The sequence below is a fragment of the Erinaceus europaeus genome, chromosome 7 (genome assembly GCF_950295315.1).
Source record: "Erinaceus europaeus chromosome 7, mEriEur2.1, whole genome shotgun sequence".
Classification (NCBI taxonomy): Eukaryota; Metazoa; Chordata; class Mammalia; order Eulipotyphla; family Erinaceidae; genus Erinaceus; species Erinaceus europaeus.
In genome coordinates this window covers 106,546,607-106,570,634 of record NC_080168.1, presented here as the reverse complement: position 1 = coordinate 106,570,634, position 24,028 = coordinate 106,546,607, and the positions used below count along the sequence as shown (strand labels likewise).

The following is a 24,028-nucleotide window of genomic DNA, read 5'->3' as shown; positions in this document are numbered from 1 at the left end:
TGGCAATTCTAGGTCTTTTCTGGTTCCAGATAAACATTTGTAGCATTTGTTCTCTTCTCCTAAAAAATGTGCTTGGGATCTTGATGGGGATAGCATTAAATTTGTAGATGGCTCTGGGTAATATATTCATTTTGATGATGTTAATTCTTCCAACCCATGAACATGGAATATCTTTCCACTTCTTTGTGTCTTTTTCAATTTCTTTGAGTAGTGACTCATAATTTTCAGTACACAAGTCTTTCACTTCTTTGGTTAGGTTTACTCCTAGATATTTTATAGTTTTTGTTGCTATAGAAAAAGGAACTGATTTCTGGATTTCAATTTCTTCTAACTTAGTGTTTGCATAGAGGAATGCCACTGACTTTTGAATGTTAATTTTATAGCCTGATACATTACTGTATTGCCTGATGATTTCCAAAAGCTTCTCGCTGGATTCCTTAGGTTTTTCCATGTATACTATCATGTCATCTGCAAATAAGGAGAGTTTGACTTCTTCTCTTCCAATCTGTATGCCTTTAATTCCTTGCTCCTGCCTGATTGCTATGGCAAGAACTTCTAACACTATGTTGAATAGTAATGGTGATAGTGGGCAGCCCTGTCTAGTACCTGATGTGAGGGGAAATGCTTCCAGTTTTTCACCATTGAGTATGATGTTGGCTATAGGTTTGCTATATATAGACTCCACTATCTTCAGGAATTTTCCATCTATTCCTATTTTTTGTAGTGTTTTGATCATAAAGGGATGTTATATTTTGTCAAAGGCTTTCTCTGCATCTATTGATATGACCATGTGGTTTTTGGTCTTGCTTTTGTTGATGTGGTGGATCACATTGATTGATTTACGTATATTAAACCAACCTTGCATGCCTGGGATAAACCCCACTTGGTCATGATGAACAATTTTTTTGATATACTGCTGTATCCGGTTGGCTAGAATTTTATTCAATATTTTCGCATCTATGTTCATCAGAGATATTGGTCTGTAGTTTTCTTTTTTGGTTGTGTCCCTGTCTGCTTTTGGTATCAGGGTGATGTTGGCTTCATAGAAGCTGGCAGGGAGTATTCCAGTGTCTTCAATCTTCTGGAAGACTTTTAAAAGTAGAGGTATTAGTTCTTCTTTGAAAGTTTTGTAGAATTCATTTGTAAAACCATCTGGTCCAGGACTTTTATTTTTGGGAAGATTTTTGATAACTGTTTCAATTTCATTAGCTGTGATGGGCCTGTTCATGTTATCCACTTCCTCTTTACTTAGTTTTGGAAGTTGGTAGGTATCTAGGAAGTCATTCATTTCTTCCAGGTTCTCTAGCTTGGTGGCATATAGTTGTTCATAGAAGCCTCGCATGATATGTTGAATTTCTGCAGTGTCTGTTGTGATTTCTCCTCTTTCATTTACTATCCGATTTATTTGGGTCTTCTCCCTTTTTTGTTTTGTGAGTCTGGCTAAAGGTTTGTCGATTTTATTTACTCTTTCGAAGAACCAACATTTACTTTCATTGATCTTTTGTATGGTTTTCTTATTCTCAGTGTTATTGACTTCTGCTCTAACTTTAGTAATTTCTGTCCTTCTGGTTGCTTTAGGATTCCTTTGTTGTTCTTCTTCTAGGTCTTTAAGATGTGCAAGCAGGCTGTTTATTTGTGCCTTTTCTTGTTTCCTAATGTGTGCTTGTATAGCTATGAACTTCCCTCTTAGGACTGCTTTAGCTGTGTCCCAAATATTTTGATAGCTTGTGTCTTCATTTTCATTGAACTCTCGAAACATTTTGATTTCTTCCTTGATTTCCTCTTTGACCCAGAAGTTGTTAAGAAGTGTACTGTTGAGCTTCCACATTTTGGGACTGTTACTAATCTTTTGTTGATTGTTAAGTGTTAGTTTAATTCCACTGTGGTCTGAGAAGATGCTTGGGATGATTTCAGTGCTCTTGAATAGGTTGATGCTGTCTTTGTGGCCTAACATATGGTCTATCCTTGAGAATGATCCATGTGGATTTGAGTAAAATGTGTATTCCAGTTTTTTGGGATGAATGACTCTGAAAATGTCCAATAGTTCTAGTTTATCTATCTCTTCATTTAGCTCCCTTATGTCTTTACTGATTTTCTTCCTGGATGATTTGTCAAGTTGAGATAGTGGGGTGTTGAAGTCCCCTACTATGATTGTGTTACTGTTAATATATTGCTGTAGCTTTTTCAGTAGAAGTTTGATGTATTTAGATGGCTTCTCATTGGGTGCATAGATGTTAATAATTGTTAAGTCCTCTTGATTGACTGATCCTCTGAGCATTAAGTAGTGTCCATTCCTATCTTTTTTAATCTTATCTATTTTAAAGTCTATCATGTCAGATATGAGAATAGCTGTTCCTGCCCTTTTTTGTGGGCCATTGGCTTGAATGATAGTTTTCCATCCTTTCACTTTAAGTCTGTGTTTGTCTTGTTGCGTTAGGTGAGTTTCCTGTAGACAACATATTGTTGGGTTGTGTTTTCTGATCCATCTTCCTACTCTGTGTCTTTTAATAGGTGAATTCAGGCCATTGACATTTATTGATATCAAAGATTGAAGATATTTTAACGCCATTCTTGTAGAGTTTTAGAGTGTTTTGATATATGTCCTATTTGTGGTGGTCTGACTATTTATAGGAGACCTTTCAGAACTTCTTTCAGGGCAGGCTTGGTGATGGTTGCTTCCTTCAACTGTTGCTTGTCTGAGAAGGTTTTGATGCTTCCATCTAGTCTGAATGACAATCTAGCAGGATATAGTATTCTTGGCTGAAAGAAAAATATTTCTACTTATTCATTTTTGATAGTGACAGAAAATTGAGGGAGAACAGATAGGGGTGAGAGAAAGAGATCTGCAGCACTGTTTTGCCACTTTGTGAAGCGTCCCCACTTCAGGTGGGGACCAGGGGCTTGAACCCAGGTCATTGTGCACTGTAGCATGCTGCTCTACTGGGTGTGCCACTGCCTGGCCTCCTTCGTTATTTATTTACTGAGAAAGGATAAGCAAGAGAACCAGAACATCAGTTTTACACATGTAATGTGGGGATCAAACTTGGGATCTCATGCTTGAGAGTCCAGTACTTTATCCACTATGCCATCTCCTAGGTCACCATTAGCTGCTTCTTAAGTCATTATTTGATTTATGGTTTTTTTTTTAACATTTATTTTATTTATTTCCTTTTGTTGCCCTTGTTGTTTTATTATTGTAGTTATTATTGTTGTTGTTGGATAGGACAGAGAGAAATGGAGAGAGGAGGGGAAGACAGAGATGGGTAGAGAAAGACAGACACCTGCAGACCTGCTTCACCACCTGTGAAGCGACTCCCCTGCAGGTGGGGAGCCAGGGCTCGAATTGATTTATGTTTTTATTGCCACCAGGGTTATCGCTGAGATACCTACAGCACTGCTTCACCTCTGTGAAGCTTCACCCCCTGCAGGTGAGGACTGGGGGCTTGAACCCTGGTCCCTGTACACTGTAATGTGTGCATTCAACCAGTTTTTTTTTTTAATTTTTTTTTATTATCTTTATTTGTTTATTGGATAGAGATAGTCAGAAATGGAGAGGGGAGAGAGAGATAAAGACCTGCAGTCCTGCTTCACCACTTGTGAAGCTTTCCCCCTGCAGGTGGGGGCTGGGGGCTCGAACCAGGGTCCTTGGGCACAGTAACGTGCACTCAACCAGGTGCGCCACCACCTGGCCCCCGCATTCAACCAGTTTTACCAAGACCCAGCCCTTATGATTTGATTTCAACTTCCCATTTTCCAGCTGTACATTTTTAGAAAATATTTATTTATTCTTTTTTGTTGCCCTTGTTTTTTATTGTTGTTGTAGTTATTATTGTTGTCATTGTTGGATAGGACAGAGAGAAATGGACAGAGGAGAAGAAGACAGAGGGGGGAGAGAGAGAGACAGATACCTGCAGACCTGCTTCACCACCTGTGAAGTGACTCCCCTGCAGGTGGGGAGCTGGGGGCTTGAACTGTGATCCTTACATCAGTCGTTACGCTGTTGTTGTGCTTGGCACCACATGTGCTTAACTCGTTGCTCTACTGCCCGACTCCCCAGCTCTACATTTAATATGTTTTTCCTTCCATAGTTACTCTTTCCTTTCCTTTATCTATTTACTGTCAGTGTTGACTTATAGGTTTGTGTTATTTTCAGTAGTTTATAATTACTTTTTCTTAAAGCCTTGCTCAGCTATGGCTTATGATTCACTAAGGATTGAACCATATAATTCCTTCTTGTCCTAGATTATTTTCATTCTAAGTGCTCTCATTTGACCACTGAGACCTCTCTAAGATGGTTTCTCTGTGTGCTTTTGAGATCTTTCATCATTTTATTTTATTTTTTACCAGTGTACTGCTTAGCCTTGGCTTAAGATGGTACTAGGGACTGAACCTGGGACCTGGGAACTTCAGGCATGAGAGTCTGTTTGCATAACCATTCTATCTCTACCTGCCTGGCTCTCACCATTTTAAAAGTATTTCCTTGTTTTCTGGCATAACTAGATAGTCCAGAGTAATCTTGTTCCAGTCTTGACATCATTGCACTTCATGAAAAGACCCCTGACTAATTTTAGTAGGGAACTGTACAAGATCATTCTTTTAAAAAATTTTTATATTTATTTATTTTCCCTTTTTCTAAAATTTATTTTATTTTATTTATTCCCTGTTGTTGCCCTTGTTTTATTGTTGTAGTTATTATTGATGTCGTCGTTGTGTTGGATAGGACAGAGAGAAATGGAGAGAGGAGGAGAATACAGAGAGGGGGAGAAGACAGAGGGGGAGAGAAAGATAGACACCTGCAGACCTGCTTCACCGCCTGTGAAGTGACTCTCCTGCAGGTGGGGAGCCAGAGGCTCGAACCAGGATCCTTCCGCCAGTCCCTGCGCTTTGCGCCACGTGTGCTTAACCCACTGTTCTACTGCCCGACTTCCTTATTTCCCCTTTTGTTGCCCTTTTGTTGTTGTTGTTGTTATAGTTGTTATTGATGTTGTCATTGTTGGATAGGACAGAGAGAAATGGAGAGAGGAGGGGAAGACAGAGAAAGGGAGAGAAAGATAGACACCTGCAGACCTGCTTCACCACCTGTGAAGCGACTGACTCCCCTGCAGGTGGGGAGCCGGGGGCTCGAACCGGGATTCTTACTCCGGTCCTTGTGCTTTGCGCCACATGCGCTTAACCCACTGCGCCACCGCCTGACCCCCCCACAAGATCATTCTTGACATTCTTGAGGCTACTTTGCATTCAGCAAAGAGGGATAAGCATTTCTTCTAGGTTCATACTGACTTTGCAGTTCCCATCCAGCTCTATAGGGTTCTTCCTCACTTTCCCTTATGTGATGTTTGTTTCACATATACATGAACATGCATGAGTGTAGACATGTATAAGCAGATATGTGTGTAAATGCATGCTTTCTTTTTTAATTTACTTTTTATTCACTTATTATTTTAATAAGAGACATAGAGAAGAGAGAGACCATCACACTGCTCAACCCTGGCTTATGGTGGTTCAGGAATTGAACCTGGCGCATTGGAGTCTCAGTCTTAAAAATCTTTTTGTATAAACATTATGTTATCTCCCCCACTTCTTCTTCTTCTTCTAGCGTTTGCCCTTCTTTCGTAGCCAGTCAACAGCGTCAGGTTGAGCCTGATGTAAAGTTTCGAGACCTCCTTTGAATCTGGAGAGGTGGCAGTCGTTGACTATGTGGGTCATAGTCTGTCTGGAGCCGCAGGGGCAGTTCGGGTCGTCTCTGGCTCCCCAGCGATGGAACATAGCGGCGCACCGGCCCTGGCCTGTTGGATAGCGATTGAGGAGGGCCCAATCATAACGTGCTAGGTCAAAGCCGGGTTGACGCTCGCAGGGGTCTGTGATGAGGTGTTTGTTCTTTACCTCAGCTGACTGCCAACTCTGTTTCCAAGAGTCTGGAACAGAGAAGTTCAGTGTAGGCTTAGGGGACCAGATTGGGTGACGAGACGTCAAGCGTTGGACAGGGTGGGCGAAGATATCCGCGTATATTGGCAGGTCCGGTCGGTAGACGTGGGAAATGAACTTAGATGATGCCGCATCCTGACGAATATCTGGCGGGGCGATGTTGCTAAGAACTGGCAGCCATGGAACCGGGGTGGAACGGATGGTTCCAGAAATTATCCTCATGGAGGAATATAATCTCCCCCACTCATTCATATTCTCTCTTATTTCCCATTCTTATAGGAGAGTGCATATGCTCTTGAATTTTGCCATTTTCATTTGTCAGATACATCTCGAAGGGTGGGGTAGATAGCATAATGGCGCAGAGACACTCATACCTGAGGTTCCAAGCTCTAAGGTTCAATCCCCAGTACTAACAATAGCCAGAGCTGAGCAGTGCCCTGGTAAAAATTTAAATAATTAAAAATTAAACTAAAACTAAAAATTAAACTAAAACAAACATTTTAGAAATCTTTCTACATATCAAATAACTCCAAATAAGTTAATAGAGATCGTCACTTTTTTTTTTTTTTGTAATATTCTCTTTTTCCAATTTCAGTGTTTATTGGGGAAATGTTGACCTGTAGGACTTTTGTTATTACAAGGGTACACTGCCACATTTCCCCAAGATAGGTATCAGGACATTTCACCCTCAGCGAAACCATCCTCTTTTTTTAAAAAATTTTTTTAAAGATTTTTTAAATTTTTATTTATGAGAAAGATAGGAGGAGAAAGAAAGAACCAGATATCACTCTGGCACATGTACTGCCGGGGATTGAACTCGGGACCTCATGCTTGAGAGTTCGAAGCTTTACCATTGCACCACCTTCCGGACTACTTTTTTTTTTTTTTTTTTAACTGGAGTACTGCTCAACTACTCTCCAGTCGGGTGTTGGGGATTGAACTTGGGACCTTTGATGCCTCAGGCATGAAAGGTTTTTTTGCATAACCATTATGCTATCTTCCCAGCCCCATCCTTGTTTTTTTTTTTTTTTTCAACAATAGCATAGTAATTCATTCTGTATAGGCACCATAGTTTATTTAACTGGTTTCCTGTGTTCACCATTTTACCATTACTAGTTTCTAGTATTTTGATACTATGGGTTATGTTAAAGGAGCCAACAGGTGACCCAGAGTATACAGACTGATATGCTGTGTGCTTTACATACATGTGTGAGACCCTGGATGTGAGCACTAGTAGTACATGAAAAAAACAACAAAAACAAACAAGTGAAACTTCATGAATGGTGGTGCAGTACTTTGGTCTCATAATGAAAAAGAAAATGAGGTGGGCAGGTAATTGAGCACTAGAGTAAATGCTGCACCTGTGTGATTGAGGTCCTGGGCTTAATCTCTGGTAGCACTTAAAAAAAAAAAAAAAAAACATTGGGGGTTGGACGGTAGCACAGCGGGTCAAGCCCATGTGGTGTAAAGCGCAAGGACTGGCTTAAAGGATCCCAGTTCAAGCCCCCAGCTCCCCTTCTGCAGGGGAGTCGCTTAATAGGCGGTGAAGCAGGTCTGCAGGTGTCTATCTTTCTCTCCTCCTCTCTGTCTTCCCCTCCTCTCTCCATTTCTCTCTGTCCTGTCCAACAACGAATGACATCAACAACAACAAAAATAACCACAACAGGGCTACAACAACAAGGGCAACACAAGGGGGGAAAATGGCCTCCAGGAGCAGTGGATTCATGGTGTAGGCACTGAGCTCCAGCAATAATCCTGCAAGCAAAAAATAAAAACAAACAAACAAATAAAAAAAACATTATGCAAAAAGACTTTCATGCTTGAAGGTCAAAGCCCCCAGGTTTTGTGTCCTTATCCAGTCCTGTCCTGCCCCCACCCCACCCTCATCACCATAAATCAGAGCTGAGCGGTACTCTCTGGAAAAAGTAGGAAGGAAGCTTTATTTCAAAAGTAAAATAGGGGGCAGGGAAGTAGCTTATCTGTTCATTGTGAAGACTGACTGAGGTAGCAGCCCTTGGCCACCACTTGGGAGCAGCACATAAAGGGGAAACTTCACAGGCAGTGGAGCAATGGTGTTGTCTCTCTCCTTTAGTTTGTCTTGATAGAATTATTTATTGGGAACAGCAAAACCCTGGTGACAAAAGTAAATAGATAACGTCAGTGAGATAGCTTAATTTGTTAGAGCGTTGACTTGCCAGCTTGTGACAGAAGCTGCAGGTTCAATTTTTGGTACCACCATGTGCCAGGGAACTGAACCTGGTACCTTCCAGCCTTAGGCATGAAAGTCTTTTTTTTTTAAAGATTAAAAAAATTTTTTTAAAATATTTATTCCCTTTTGTTGCCCTTGTTGTTTATTGTTGTAGTTATTACTGTCATTGTTATTGATGTCATTGTTGTTGGATAGGACAGAGAGAAATAGAGGAGGAGAAGACAGACAGAGAGAAAGATAGACACCTGCAGACCTGCTTCACCACTTGTGAAGTGACCCCTACCCCTGCAGGTGGGGAGCCGGGGGCTGGAACCGGGATCCTGACGCTGGTCCTTGCGCTTTGCACCACGTGTGCTTAACCCACTGCGCTACCGCAGGACTCCCAGGATTTTTTTTTTCCCCCAGGGTTATTGCTGGGCTCAGTGCCTGCACCATGAATCCACTGCTCCTGGAGGCCATTTTTTCCCCCCTTTTGTTGCCCTTGTTGTAGTTTCGTTGTGGTTATTATTATTGCCCTTGTTGATGCAATTCGTTGTTGGATAGGACAGAGAGAAATGGAGAGAGGAGGGGAAGACAGAGAGGAGGAGAGAAAGATAGACACCTGCAGACCTGCTTCACCGCCTGTGAAGCGACTCCCCTGAAGGTGGGGAGCCGGGGTTCGAACCGGGTTCCTTATGCCGGTCCTTGTGCTTTGCGCCACCTGCGCTTAACCCGCTGTGCTACAGCCCGACTCTCGGGGAGGAGGTTTGAATCTGGGACTTTAGAGCCTTGGGCATGGAAGTCTCCTTGCATAACCATTATGCTATCTACCCCTGCCCATAACTTTATTTATTTAATTGAATGGAATGAGAGAAATTGAGAGGGTAGGGGAATAGAGGGATACCTGCAGACCTGCTTCACTACTTGTTAACCTTTCCCCCTGCATGTGGGGAGCCAGGGGCTTGAACCAGGATCCTGTACAGGTTCTTGCACTTACTATGTGTGCTTAACTGGGATCTTGGAGCCTCAGATATGAGTCTCTTTGCATAACCAATATACTGTCACCCCAACCAACTTCTTTTTTTTAAACCAGAGTATGGCGGGGGTAAATGTGATGGTTATGCAAACAGACTCTCATGCTTGAGGCTCCATATTCCCAGTTCCCATATAACAATACGACCCCCATCCTTCATGGACCTGTATTCTCCCCACCCACCCACCCCAGAGTCTTTTACTTTGGTGCGATATGCCAATTCCATTTCAGGTTCTACTTGTGTTTTATTTATTTATTTTGGATAGAGACAGAAGTCGAGAGGGAAGGGGAAGATGAGGGGGTAGAAAGAGATACCAGCGTGGTCTGGGAGGTGGCACAGTGACAAAGCTTTGGACTTTCAAGCACATGAGGTCCCGGGTTCGATCCCTGGCAGCACATGTGCCAGAGTGATGTCTGGTTCTTTCTCTGTCCTCCTATCTTTCTCATAAATAAATAAAATCTTTAAAATAAAGAAAAAAAAAAGGTGGGGACTAGGGGCTTGAACGTAGGCCACTGCACACTGTTGTATGTGTGTGTGCTCAACCAGACATGTGACCGTCTGGCCCCTTTGTAAAATTTTAATGAAAGAGAGATATAGAGGGGACCAGAGTACTGCTCAGCTCTGGCTTATGGTGATGGTGGGTTTTGAACATGGGATCTCAGAGCTTCAGGCATGAATATCTTTTTTAAATAACCATTATGCTGTCTCCTCAGCCCTCTTCAACTCATTTAAACAACCAGATAACTATGCTTTTATATTGATGATACTCCATTTTTCTTTCAATTCTACCAAACCTCTGCAGTTTCAATTTTTTGTTTTGATGAATGGCGCACTTCTTTATATACATGTTGGTAAACTCTTAGTGAATATTTCTGGTGAATAAATTCCTAGAAGCTGTTGTCTGGGAGGTGACGCAGTAGATAGTGCTTCAGAGTTTCAAGTATGAGGTCCCGAGTTGAATCCCTGGCAGCACAGGTACCAGAGTGATGTCTGGTTCTTTCTCTCTCTCCTATAATTTCTCATGAATAAATAAAATATTTTTTAAAAAATTCTTAGAAGTGAAATTAGTATGACAAAGTCATGTCTTTCTTTCTTTTCTTTTTTTTGTTTTTCTTTTTAACCAGAGCACTGCTCAGCTCTGGCTTATGGTGGTGTGGGGGATTGAACCTGGGACTTCGCAGCCTCAGGCATGACAGCCTCTTTTCATAATCATGCTATCTACCCCGACCAAAGTCATGTCTTTCCATTTCTATTATATGTTGACAGAAATTTGGCGGTTGTTTATTCTTATGCACAGCACATATGAAATGGTCCTAAATTAGCCTTCTACCATTCTCTACCATCCCAGCTGGAAGAGCGGCTGGAGCGGTGGCTGGAGAAGACGGTTCCTGGCAGTGATTGGACACCCAACGCCCGCTTTATCATTCGTTCTTGGCTTCGAGATGGCCTCAAGCCCCGCTGCATAACCCGAGACCTCAAATGGGGAACCCCTGTGCCCTTAGAAGGTTTTGAGGACAAGGTAAACACTCGTTAGCCTTTATTCCTCTCATATTATTCATTTTTGGTATTGAACAGCAAAGTCAGTTGTAGATGATGTCTCATTTCAGAATGTGATTCTGGTTTGGTGACGTTTCCCCAGTGTCCTTCATTCTACCATATTGCCCACCTCTTAATCTTCCAGGTGTTCTATGTGTGGTTTGATGCCACTATTGGATACCTGTCTATCACAGCCAACTACACAGACCAGTGGGAGAAATGGTGGAAGAACCCAGAGCAAGTAAGCCATCAGTGCTTCTCCTCTCTATGGGGTGTGTGAGATTAGGGATACCAGAGTGGGATATCCGATCTTTCTTAACACTTAAAGGTCTCAGGAGCTCTGTCACCCCACTGTGTTTTGCAGGTGGACCTATATCAGTTCATGGCCAAAGACAATGTTCCTTTTCATGGCTTAGTGTTTCCTTGTACAGCCCTTGGAGCTGAGGACAACTACACCTTGGTCAGCCACCTCATTGCGACAGGTATCCTAGAAGACAAGAGTTGGAAATTTTCCTAGGGAATGAGGACTGAGGCAGTGCTTTGAAGATCCTGGAAAAGTGCTAGATCTTGGGGCCAGGTGGCTAAGTATACACGTCATAGTGCGCAAGGACCAGGATTCAAGCCCTGGGTCCACACCTGCAGGGGGCGAGCTTTACACGCGGTAAAGCAAGGCTGCACGTATCTGTCTTGTCTCTTCCTCACTCTTATCTTCCCTCCCCTCTCAGTTTCTCTGTCTCTATCCAATAATAAAAAAATAAAATACTTTATAAAAAAAAAAAAGAAAAGTGCTGGATCTTGAGTCAGAAATTGAGATGAGGGGAGTTGGGCGGTAGCGCAGCGGGTTAAGCGCACGTGGCGCAAAGCGCAAGGACCTGCGTAAGGATCTTGGTTCGAGCCCCCAGCTCCCCACCTGCAGGGGAGTCGCTTCACAGGTGGTGAAGCAGGTCTCCAGTTGTCTTTCTCTCCCATTCTCTGTCTTCTCCTCCTCTCTCCATTTCTCTCTGTCCTATCCAACTACAACGACATCAATAACAACAATAATAATAACCACAACAGTAAAACAACAAGGGCAACAAAAGGGAAAATAAATAAATATTTTTAAAAAAAATTTTTTTAATTGAGATGAGGTCGAATATAATTACGAGAGCTCAGCCCAGAAGGGAACAGGGACTGAAAGAAAACAAATGTCCCAAGTTGCCCTTGGTTAGAAGCAAAGGGGGGAAAGGCCTCAAGTTATGTGAAGACCAGCTGAGTGAGGAGGAGAAGTGTTGCTGGACACCTGGGTCAAGGTTGTGGGAAGGGAAAGAAGAGTCAGTGAGTCAAAGAGGGCAAGGTGTGACTTGTGATTTGAACCGGCGATTTCCATTCCCTTCTCTCCAGAGTACCTGAATTATGAGGATGGGAAGTTCTCCAAAAGCCGGGGTGTGGGGGTATTTGGAGACATGGCTCAGGACACTGGGATCCCTGCTGACATCTGGCGCTTCTATCTGCTATACATCCGGCCTGAGGGCCAGGACAGTGCCTTCTCCTGGACAGACTTGCTGCTCAAGAATAATTCTGAGCTGCTGAACAACCTGGGCAACTTCATCAACAGGTGAGGCTGTGCCACCTCCTGGGCTGCATGCTTAGTAGCTTTGTTGATTGATTTATAAATCCATCAATGGGTTATAAATGGATTTACAAATCCATTTATAATTGGGAACTGTTGTTTGTAAGTCTTGTGCTCTGCTGCTGCATTACCTCCTAGGCTATGTTCTTTGATAAGGGATATATATCTGCATGTGAAATGACTGCTATGTGCATATAATCATATTCTTTTAAAAAAATATTTATCCCCTTTTGTTGCCCTTGTTGTTTTATTGTTGTAGTTATTATTGTTGTTGTTGGATAGGACAGAGAGAAATGGAGAGAGGAGGGGAAGACAGAGGGGGAGAGAAAGAATGAGAGACCTGCAGACCTGCTTCACCGCTTGTGAAGCGACTCCCCTGCAGGGGGGGAGCCAGAGGCTCGAACCGGGATCCTTAGGCTGGTCCTTGCTCTTTGCACCATTTGCGCTTAACCCGCTGTGCTACCGTCAGACTCCCATAATCATATTCTTAGGGGAGATAGAGAATAAAAAGTTAATATGCTAAGACTCACCTTTCAGCATAAGGAGCTAGGTGGTATCAGTTCTGATAGACTGGGAAATGGGAAATTGTGGCAGTCAGGTCACATTTCTCTAAGGAGACTGGGTAGTAACTTCCTCTTTCAACTCTCCCCCCCCTTTTTTTTTCTTCCTCTACTCCCATGGAGAGCTGGGATGTTTGTGTCTAAGTTTTTTGGAGGCTGTGTGCCTGAGATGGTACTTACCTCTGATGACCAGCGCCTGCTGACGCACGTCACACTGGAGCTACAGCACTACCACCAGCTGCTGGAGAAGGCCCGGTATGTTATCCACACCTGTCTCATCTCGTGGAGGGCTGGCAGCTGTGAACCCCATGCTGGCCCCTCCAGGTCTTTACCACTTGATTTGCCTCCTCCCTGTCCAGGATCCGGGATGCTTTACGCAGTATCCTCACCATCTCTCGCCATGGTAACCAGTATATTCAGGTGAACGAGCCCTGGAAGCGGATTAAAGGCAATGAAGCAGACAGGTAGGTAAGGAGGTAGGGTTGGCGGTAGGCTGGTGGGCTGTGTCTCATTGGAGGTTGACTGTTCTCTTTTCCCTCAGGCAGCGGGCAGGGACAGTGACAGGCATGGCAGTGAACATAGCTGCCTTGCTCTCTGTCATGCTCCAGCCATACATGCCCACAGTTAGTGCCACCATCCAGGCCCAGCTACAGCTCTCACTTCCAGCCTGCAGTGTTCTGCCCACCAACTTCCTGTGCACTTTGCCAGCAGGACACCAGATTGGCACAGTAGGTCTCTGAGGGATGGGAGAAGCATTCTTTCTTAACATTTCTACTTTGGCTATGCCATCTTCCAGGAGGGGATCAGAGAAGAGTTTACTTTGGGCATGGGAATTTACAGCTACTCTCTAAAACCCTTTCCCAGTCATACTCACATTGAACTGTGTGTGTGTGTGTGTGTGTGTGTGTGTGTAGCTTTTTATTTATTAGACAGGAGGAGAAAGAACCAGACACCACTCTGGTATGTATGCTACCAGGGATCAAACTCAGGACCTCATGCTTGAGAGTCCAGTGCTTTATCCACTGTGCTACCTCCCGGACCATGAACTTTTTTTTATATATATCAGGCTTCATTTTGTCACACTCAGTAAACTTTTTTTTTTTTCTTTTTTTAATACCAGAGCACTGCTCAGCTCTAGCTTATGGTGATACAGGGGATTTAACCTGGGACCTTGGAGCCTCAGGCATGAAGGCCTTGCGTGACTATTATGCTCTTTTCTTGGCCATTAGGGTTTTTTTTTTTTTTCCGTTGCCACTAGGGCTTGGTGCCTACACAATGAATCCAGCAATCCTGGTAGATTTCTTTTTTTCTTCCTTTTGGTAAACAGAAATTGAGAGGGGAGATGGAGATAGATACAGCACTGCTTTGCCACTTGTGAAGCTTCTTCCCTGCAGGTGGGGATTGGGAAGTGTGAACAGCAGTGCTCAGTCAGATGGAATGCTGTCCACCTCCTTAGGCTTTTTCTGATATGAAGTCCTTAGCTCCGTATTATACTTTATCCATTGTGCTACGTCCTTGGCCCAAGTCTCTTTTCTGTGCCAAACTTTTTTCCTTCACTTTTTATTTTAAGAGAATGAATGGTGGGCACAGTTCCACCATCCAGCATCCTTTGATGCTGTCCATGGTGCTTCACTGGTGCCAGGGATTAAATACAGTGCCTCATACATGGCAAGACATGCACTTTACCTGCTGAGTCATCTCCTGGCTCCTACACAGACTTTTCTTTTAAAATACTTAGAGGAGTCCTAAATGCCAGCAGTGGAGACTTGAAGAAACCTCTGCATAGTCAGTCTGACAAGAGTGTCACATAATTAGTAAATCATTACATCATTCTTTTCTCTCCCCCACAGGTCAGCCCTTTGTTTCAGAAATTGGAAAATGACCAGATTGAAAGTTTGAGGCAGCACTTTGGCGGGGGCCAGGTAAGAAAGCTAAAGACTGTGCACTCACCCAGCAACAGCCAGTGTTGTCCTAGTCCGTCCCCAAGTAGTCCTCACTCATCTTTCTTTCCATCTTTTGGCCCTGCTGCTTCCTCACTTATAGTTTTTCTTTCCTGTCTTAGCTAGAAGAGTCCTTGGCTTTCAAGGTAATCACTTTCCTCCTGAGATGTCATGTAAAACTTAAAATCAGAGGGTGTTTGTGGACCTAGGTGAGAATTCTCCTGCTGTTCTCTAGGTAAAAGTGTCCCCCAAGCCAGCAGTTGAAGAGGCTGTGACAACAGCTGGATCACAGCAGATACAAATGTTGATGGATGAAGTGACAAAGCAGGTACAAAGCTCTATCCCTGAGGAAGAGCCACCCCTAAATCTGTCCCTTCTAGTCTCACTGTTGTCACTCTCACCCCTCCTCTCAGGGCAACATTGTGCGAGAACTGAAAGCACAAAAGGCAGATAAGAACCAGATTGCTGCAGAGGTGGCTAAACTCTTGGATCTGAAGAAACAGCTGGCTCTGGCTGAGGGGAAGCCCCTGGAAGCCCCTAAAGGCAAGAAGAAAAAGTAAAAATGAGAGCTTGACTCATAGAAAGTTGCTTTAATGGATATGGACAATAATAAATAAATGTACAACATCTATATACATGCTGAAACCCTTTCCTATTTGTCTTTTCAAGCCCCCCCTCCCCCCAACTGAACATGCAAGGATGAAGGTCACATCATTGGCACTGGTGGTGGCCAGGACCACTTCCAGGAAAGGCAAGAAGTGGCCCCAGGGGTCCCAATGTTCATGCTTGGTGCAGATTAACCATTCGATTAATGAGAGCTCTTCTAGTCGCCTCCACTTCCCTGGTTAGGCGTTCGATTTCTTGCTTGAGCCGTTCATTCTCTTCCACTAGCTGTGCCACTTTCCTTTCATTCTCTTGTTCTTTCTCCTTCATGCGTTGCTTTCCACCCCGGGCTGGGGACTGGCCACTCTGTTTCCGCTTCCTTGGTCTCCCCTGTCCTTGGTCTTCTTCCTCCTGAGCCAGAGAGCTCTGACTGGAGTCGGGTGAGCGAGGGCTCTGGGAGGTGCTCGTGATCTCTGCTGGCCCTGGCTCCTCAGTCAGCCACGCCACAGAGGCAGGATCAAGAGTGGTGAAGGTTTTTGATTCTTCCTTCAGTGGGATGGGAAAGATAGGGTAGGTATTAATTGAAAAAGAGAAAGGTAACAACACTCCCCCCATCCCAGTGTTAGGACAGCATCCTTACCTCCTCGTTTCCAGGGGGTGAGACATAGGTACCCCCATTTTCATCTGAGGATAGCACCTCCTGCAGGTCCTCATACCAGGCTTCCAGCTCCCAGCTGGACAGTGTCCCAAAGGAGAAGGGCAATGACTCAGCTGCCATCTCTCTGACTGGTCAGGCTCTGAAAAAACAGACTCAAGATAGTGAGATGGGAAATAGTCTACAAATATAGGCAGGCAAACTAGCTTGCTATGTGTATAGAGAGATGCCAAAAAAAAATGATGCATTTTTACATACAAAATGTCATGACTTTTCTGACAACCCAGTATTTTACTGGGGCACTGTCACATCAATTTATTTGCATAGTATTTATGACTGTCACCATACTACAGCATGGGAGATGAACACTCCTAAGACTGGCCCTCAGCATCTAAAATATATCTGGTCCTTAGTCTACTCCCCTGAAGAACAAGTGCTGCAACACATTATTTTCTCCTCACTAGAGCACTGCTCAGCTCTGGCTGGGGGGGGGGGGTGCACTTTGGAGCCTCAGACCTGAGTCTCTGCGTAACCATTATGCAATGTATTTATTATTATTGGATAGAGAGAGAAATTGAGAGGGGAGGGAGACACCTGCAGCCCTGCTTCACCCCTCATGAGGCTTCCCCTGCTGCAATACTTTCTTTTTTTTTTTTTTTCCTCCAGGGTTACTGCTCGGCTCGGTGCCTGCACCATGAATCCACCGCTCCTGGAGGCCATTTTTCCCCCTTTTGTTGCCCTTGTTGTAGCCTCGTTGTGGTTATTATTATTGCCATTGTTGATGTTCGTTGTTGGATAGGACAGAGAGAAATGGAGAGAGGAGGGGAAGACAGAGGGGGGGAGAGAAAGATAGACACCTGCAGACCTGCTTTACCACCTGTGAAGCGACTCCCCTGCAGGTGGGGAGCCGGGGGCTCAAACCAGGACCCTTACGCCGGTCCTTGCGCTTTGCACTACATGCGCTTAACCCACTGCACCACCGACCCCCCCCCCTTTTTTTTTTAAATACATTCTTTTTTACCAGAGTACTGCTCAGCTCTGGCTTATGTTGGTGCAGAGGATTGAACCTGGGACTTGGAGCCTCAGGCATGAGAGTATCTTTGCATAACCATTATGCTATCTACCCCCAATCCCCTGCAATACATTCTTAAGGGATCTGAGGAAGAGTTCTTAGCCCCCAGGAACTCCACTGGTAGCTTCCAGGGCCAATCAGGAGACCACAAGCGCTTCGGGGTCAGTCTTGCCTTGAGGGGGACTTTCAAAGAGGACACAGTTTAAGGAGAGGGTTGTGGTCACCATTTTTAGAGGCAAGCCAGGAGGATGATAAGGCCTGAAAGCAAAATCTTGCTCAGAATCAAACACTTCTCTCCCATCTTCACTAGGTGTTTTAACTTCTTAGTGTCTCACTAAATAAGCATAAGCTTTATCTCTTAGAACTTGGTGTGTCAGAGTCAGGTTTACCTGCTTTCAGGTATGGTGATGTATGAAGATGCACTTCCTTCTGGAACACTGTGGAGATCAAAGGTAAATGTCAGTCAGTTTTGAAAGGAGAAGCAGGTTGTATTTGCTCAGTGCTGGCATTGCAAATCCACTGCTCCTGGTGGCCTTTTTTCCTTCTATTTTATTTGATAGGACAGAGAGAAATAGAAAGGAAGAGAAAGACAGACACCTGCGGACCTACTTCATCGCTCGTGAAGCATCCCCATTGCAGGGGCTTGAACACGGGTCCTCACAAAGGTCCTTCCGCATAGTACTATGTGCACTTAACTAAGTGTACCACTGCTCGGCCCCACAGCTTGTCTTCTAATTATGATTAGTTAAGGGTTCTGGGTCAATTTCCAAGGACAGAGGAGAGCCTGGCTTCCTTTATTTTTAGTTGCTGACATTTGTACTCTTGGTTACATAATAGCCAAGTTCTGGATAACCAGGCTTTCTTTATACTCAAGACCAGTATTAAATCTACCAGGCTAAGAGTTCAACTATAGGGAATGCAACAAATCTGAGGTATTTCCTCAACTCCAGGTCCACAGTGAGATCCTCCACATGTACACATCCTGTCTCGATCTCTCCTGGCAACTCCAACTGTGCTATCTAGCTGCTATCTCTTTTGTTGGTTTGTTTTTCAAAGATTTGTTTATTTTTTTAAAGCCACCAGGTCAATTACCTGTGTGACTCCACAGCTCCTGGTAGAGAAGAGGCAGACACAGAGATAACCAATGAAAGAGCTTTCCCTTGGTGCGGTGCAGTGTGCCCTCATATGGCGGCCAGGCTAAGCTACCTCCTGACCCTTTTTCTTTTTTGATAAAGACAGAAATTGAGAGGGGAGGAGGAGATACACTTGCAGCACTACTTCACTGTTGATGAAGCTTCCTCCCTGCATATGGGGACTGGGGCTGGCTTATACCTGGATTACTGAACATGGTAATGTGTATACTCAACAGGATATGCTACCACCTGGCCACTAAGATATATTTCTACTTATTTCATGAAAGGCCAGAGCTCTACTCTAGCATATGCAGTATGAGGGACTGAACTAAGCACATCAGGCATGCAAGTCCAGTGCCCTTATGCACTAAGCTATTTCCCAAGCCATGCCATCTCCTTTTGGATGGCTCAGAGGCATCTTAAATTTAACATGTCCAAAGACAAACGGCTAACCTTTCCATTCCAAGATCTTCCCCACTTAAGTAAATGGCAACTTGTTTAAGCCAAGAACCATGACATCCTCCTTTATTCCTTTCACACTCCACAGTCCAACCCAAACTACTAACAAAATCTTTTCTAAGATATAGAGAAGGGGAGTAGGGGTGTGTGGACTGAAACCATAGCACTGATGCTTCTTTTAATGTGGTGGTGGTTGGGTTTGAACCTGGGTCACACACAAGGCAAAGCAGTGCACTACTGAAATGAGCTATTTCACCAGCCCCTAACAAAATTTCCTAAGCTCAGAACTTTTGCTGTGGATGTGGCATAGCAGGACTTGAATACCTGAGGGTCCACCAGAGTACAGTCCCTGGTACTGCATATGCTGGAGCACTGTGTTCTAGGCATCTCAAAAAATAATCCTTGGGAGTCAGGCAGTAGCACAAGGACCAGCATAAGGATCCCAGTTTGAGCCCCCGGATCCCCACCTGCAGGGTAGCTGTGCTTCACAGGCAGTGAAGCAGGTCTGTAGGTGTCTTTCTCCCCCCCCTCCCCCCACCCATCTTCCCCTCCTCTCTCCATTTCTCTGTCTTATCTAACAATGATGACGACATCAATAACAACATCAATGGTAACTACAACAATAATAAAAAAACAAAGGCAACAAAAGGGAAGATAAATAAATAAATCCTCAAGCCCCTGGTCTGGTCCCCACCTGCAGGGGGAAAGCTTTGTGAGTGGTGAAGCAGTGTTGTGGGTATCTCCCTATCACCCCTCCCTTCTCAATTTCTGGCTGTCTCTAACCAATAAATAAATAAAGATAATTTAAAATAATAAAGATCCATGAGAGGCTGGGCAGTAGCGCAGTGGGTTAAGTGCACATGGTGCAAAGTGCAAGGATGGGCCTAAGCATCCTGGTTCGAGCCCCAGGTTCCCCATCTGCATGGGGGGGTGCTTCACAGGCGGGGAAGCAGGTCTGCAGATGTCTTTTTCTTTCCCTGTCTTCCCTTCCTCCCTTGACTTCTCTGTCGTATCCAGCAACGACAACAATAATAATAGCAACAACGGGGAAAAAGTGGCCTCCAGGAGCAGTGGATTTGTGGTGCAGGCACCGAGCCCCAGCAATAACCCTGGAGGCAAAAATAAATCTAAAAATATTTTTTAAAAAAGTAATAACCCAGGGACAGGGTAGAGAGCATAACGGTTATGCAAAGAGACTCATGCCCAAGGCTCTGAAGTCCCAGGTTCAATCCCCTGCACCACAAGCCAGAGCTGAGCAGTGCTCTGGTAAAAAAAAATAATAATCCAGCAGCCTGGGGCCAGGCAGTGGCCCACTTGGTTAAGCAAGGACCCAGGTTCAAGCCTCTGGTACGCACCTACACAAAAAAAGCTTCATGAGTAGTGAAGCAGGGCTGCAGGTATCTATTTCTCCTCTCCCATCTTTCTCTATCTAATAATAATAACTACTAAGAAAAAAATAATCCAGCAGCCTGAGAAGTAGCACAATGGTTGGGACACTGGACTCAGGAATAAGGCTCAAGTTTGATCCCTGACACCATGCCAAAGTGTTGCTCTGGTTCACCCATCTCACTGTTTCCAGTTCTCTCATCTCTCCTGAACTACTGCAGAGGCCTCTGACTGCAGGTCTTCCAGGCTCCAGGTTCCGCTCTTGCCACCCGTTCCTGAGTCTCTTCACAACAAAGAACCAGAATAAGTCTTTATTTATTTATTTAATTTTATTGCCACAAGAGCTCAGTGCTGGCACTACGAATGTATGGCTCCAGGCAACCAATTTTTTCCTTTTATTTGATAAGACAGAGAAATTTGACAAGGGAGGGTAAAATAGGGAGAAAACCTGACGCCTGCTTTACTGCTCATGATGCTTCCCTTCCCCTCTAGCAAGTGGGGAGCAGGGGCTCGAAGTCAGCCCTTGCACATGGTACCATGCACTCAACTCAGCGTGACTCTTTTTAAAACTTAGGTCAAGGGCTATGTGCTGGCACATTCAGTTGAGTGGATACATTACAGTGCGCATGGACCAGGGTTTAATGCCCCAGTTCCCACCTACAGGGAAAAAGCTTCCCTAGTGGTAAAGCAGTGCTACAGGTGCTTCTGTTTCTCTCTGTCTTCCCCTTCCCTCTCAATTTGTCTTTATTATTATTATTATTGGATAGAGATAGAAATTGAGAGGAGAGGAGAGATAGGGAAAGAGACAGTCACTGCAGCTCTGCTTCACCACTCGTGAAGCTTTCTCCCTGCAGGTAGGGACCAGGGGCTTAAACTTAGGTCCTTGCGCAGTGTGATGTGTGAACTAAACTAGATGTACCACCACCTGACCCCCTCCATGTCTCTATTCTAATAAATATATATTTATATATATATTTAAATTTTATTTGTTCCCTTTTGTTGCACTTGTTTTTTATTGTAGTTACTATTGTTGTTATTGATGTCATTGTTGTTGGATAGGACATAGAGAAATGGAGAGAGGAAGGGAAGACAGGAGGAGAGAAAGACACCTGCAGACCTGTTTCACCGCTTGTGAAGCGACTCCCCTGCAGGTGAGATTGGGGGGGGGGGCTTGAACCGAGATCCTTGCGCTTTGCGCCACCAGCGCTTAACCTGCTGCGCTACCGCCCGACTCCCTATATATATATGAACAAAACAGGGCGCAAAGCGCAAGGACCGGCGTAAGGTTCGAGCCTTGGCTCCCCACCTGCAGGAGAGTCGCTTCACAGGCGGTGAAGCAGGTCTGCAGGTGTCTGTCTTTCTCTCCCCGTCTCTGTGTTCCCCCATCTTTCTCCATTTCTCTGTCCTATCCAACGACAACGACATCAGTAATAACTACAACAATAAAATAAGGGCAACAAAAGGGAATATATATTAAAAAAAAAAAAAAACCTTCAGTGATGTTACTGTTCTGTTCAGGTTTGGTGACTTCCAGTTTTATACACATTCATGGTTAAAGTCCTTCAAAGCCCCTACACAATCCACTCCTTCCTGCCTTGCCTTCTTTTTTTTTTTTTATATTTATTTTATTTATTCCCTTTTGTTGCCCTTGTTGTTTTATTGTTGTAGTTATTATTGTTGTCGTCGTTGGATAGGACGGAGAGAAATGGAGAGAGGAGGGGAAGACAGAGAGGGGGAGAGAAAGATAGACACCTGCAGACCTGCTTCACCGCCTGTGAAGCTACTCCCCTGCAGGTGGGGAGCCGGGGTTCGAACCGGGATCCTTATGCCGGTCCTTGTGCTTTGCGCCACCTGCGCTTAACCCGCTGCGCTACAGCCCGACTCCCGCCTTGCCTTCTTTTAAAGATTATTTTTCCCCATCAAGACAGTAGCGAGAGCACCATTCTGGTACATATATTCCTGGGTCTTGAACCAGAAACCTCCCAAGAGAGGCCCACCTACTGCCCGTTGAGCTACCTTCCCAGCTACTCACTGCCTTGATTTCCATTCTACCACTGTCTCTGCTGTTCACTCTAGTCAACTGAGCTCTGACTCCCCAAAGATACCATGCATACTCCCACTTGAGGCCTTGTGTTCTTGTCTCCTGCAAAGTTCTTCCACATCTCCACATGGTGTACTGCCTTCTCTTTTAAATCTTTCACTCAAATGTCACGTTACTCAAGGAACCCCCTGACCACCCAATGTAAAAATAACCCCTATTCTAAGTATTCTATATTTTGCCTCCAGGTTTATCACTGGGGCTTTGTGCTTGCACCATGAATCCACTGTTCCTGGTGGCCATCTTTTCCATTTTATTTTTTGTTGTTGTTGTTAGCTAGGACAGAGAAAAATTGAGAGAGAAGAGGAAGACAGAGATGGGGAGAGAAAGATAAAACACCTGCAGACCTGCTTCACCACGTGTGAAGCGACTCCCCTGCAGGTTGGGAGCCAGGGGCTCGAACCAGGAACCTTGCACTTTGTACTATGTGAGCTTAACCCGGTGCATTACCGCCCGCCCCCCTCTTCTTCCTTTCCATTCTTTAGTTTTCTTTATGGCATTTATTGGTCTATCGCCTACATTCATCCTCTCACTGAAACTGTGAACTCTCAGGTTTCTTCTCTTTCATGGCTGCATGCTAGGCCCAAATCTGCATTCAGTAGTACTCCAAGTATTCCTTAGAAGACATTCTTTTCAATCTCTAATATAGAGAACAGAGAATTAAGCCCAGAGGCAGAGGCAGCTGCCTATCCCTGGGGACTGGAGATGCAATATCAGCCCGAGTGTTTCTCTGCAGGGCTGTCCTCCCCGGGGAGCCCTCCTTGCCTTCCAGTGTGTGGGACCTAGCTTTCATCAGCAGTGGAGCCCGGGCCAGAGGGCTTCAGAGTCAAACAGGGGGCTGGCCTGATGCAATGGTTACAGAGATTAACTGGAGAAAGGTCAGGGGGAGCAAGACAAGGCACAATCCCCGGGGGAAGGGCAGTACTCTGGGGAAGACTCCAAATGGCTTCCCACAGTTGAGGGACCCTGGATGCTCTCTTCTGCGGGAGGCCCAGAGACACGAGAAAAGGAAGGCCCAGCTTCGCACCCACACTGTTCGCACCCCTCCTCGCACAGCCTCGGGTCAGTCTCGGTGGGGTTCTGGCCTCGCGCAGTGGGCGTCCTGAGGGTCCAGGAGGTCCAGCCACCGGGGCGCCCCGGAGAGGCGACTCTCCCAGGACTGGGGGCGGGGCTGGGGTGGCTGGAGCTGCTGGCAGCAAAGCCCGGGCTGCAGCCGCCAGGACCCGGCCACCCAGGCTTCCAGGGCGGGGGTGTGTCCTGCTGCCCCGCCTCCCACCCGACAGGCCTTACAAGGAGGTCTGGGGTCAGTAACCCGAGAAATCGGATCCCGAGGGCTGCAGGGGCTCCTTGGCCCAACAGCACAGAGAACAGAAATGGGGGGGGGGCACGGGACGTCACGCCATCTAGCTGCTCTGTCCGAAGGAAAAAGCGTCTAGAAGCTCCACTCCAGAGTGAAGGATTCTCCTCACTATTCCCTCGGAGGCTAACTTCACCGGGGAAGGGAGGTGGCCCCATCTTGGAGGGGACACAACTCAATTCGCGTGGACGGGCGGGTAAAGGGCAGATAGGGAGTCAGTACTCGCCTCTCTCCTCAGGTCCCGGTTCTGATTTTGGCTCTGTGGCTGCCACCCGCTCATCTTCAACATGATATGCTCTTTGCCTTGAACTCAAGCTTCTGACCTCAGTAGTTGGGTGCCGCGATCTTTTAACTTGGCATTGCCCTACTCTTGGGGGCGGGTCCCGGAGTCTACCAATCAGAAAGCGGCACGCCGGCGTTGGCCCGCCTTGTACCTTACATCCGCCACTCAGGAGCCCGGTGGTACCGCCTCC

At 45.2% G+C, this 24,028-nt stretch overlaps 3 protein-coding genes across 4 annotated transcripts in view; 1 reads left to right on the top strand and 2 right to left on the bottom strand.

Annotated features, from left to right (window-relative positions):
- The window catches only part of MARS1 (methionyl-tRNA synthetase 1), a 32,994-nt gene extending 17,567 nt beyond the window's left edge, over window positions 1-15,427 (top strand). Inside the window, exons 12-22 of one of the 2 annotated variants that reach the window (XM_016193370.2) lie at window positions 10,496-10,666; window positions 10,829-10,924; window positions 11,048-11,165; window positions 12,064-12,277; window positions 12,976-13,107; window positions 13,212-13,316; window positions 13,394-13,580; window positions 14,703-14,774; window positions 14,915-14,938; window positions 15,028-15,120; window positions 15,206-15,427. In XM_016193370.2, coding sequence (XP_016048856.1) covers window positions 10,496-10,666; window positions 10,829-10,924; window positions 11,048-11,165; window positions 12,064-12,277; window positions 12,976-13,107; window positions 13,212-13,316; window positions 13,394-13,580; window positions 14,703-14,774; window positions 14,915-14,938; window positions 15,028-15,120; window positions 15,206-15,352 — 1,359 coding nt within the window. In that variant the 3' untranslated portion in view covers window positions 15,353-15,427. The remainder of the gene's footprint in view (window positions 1-10,495; window positions 10,667-10,828; window positions 10,925-11,047; window positions 11,166-12,063; window positions 12,278-12,975; window positions 13,108-13,211; window positions 13,317-13,393; window positions 13,581-14,702; window positions 14,775-14,914; window positions 14,939-15,027; window positions 15,121-15,205) is intronic. The other variant, XM_007534954.3, reaches the window with a different exon arrangement.
- DDIT3 (DNA damage inducible transcript 3) lies at window positions 15,368-16,173 on the bottom strand. The gene is made up of 2 exons (XM_007534953.3): window positions 16,036-16,173; window positions 15,368-15,941 (listed from the first exon to the last, which is right to left on the bottom strand). The coding sequence occupies exons 1-2, from the start codon at window positions 16,171-16,173 to the stop codon at window positions 15,573-15,575; spliced, it is 507 nt and encodes a 168-aa protein (XP_007535015.1). The 3' UTR covers window positions 15,368-15,572.
- Window positions 16,103-23,865, bottom strand: LOC132539483 (DDIT3 upstream open reading frame protein). Its single transcript, XM_060195062.1, has 3 exons — window positions 23,782-23,865; window positions 17,512-17,559; window positions 16,103-16,192 (listed from the first exon to the last, which is right to left on the bottom strand). The coding sequence occupies exons 1-2, from the start codon at window positions 23,842-23,844 to the stop codon at window positions 17,518-17,520; spliced, it is 105 nt and encodes a 34-aa protein (XP_060051045.1). The 5' UTR covers window positions 23,845-23,865; the 3' UTR covers window positions 16,103-16,192; window positions 17,512-17,517.
- Window positions 23,866-24,028: the final 163 nt, after the last annotated feature.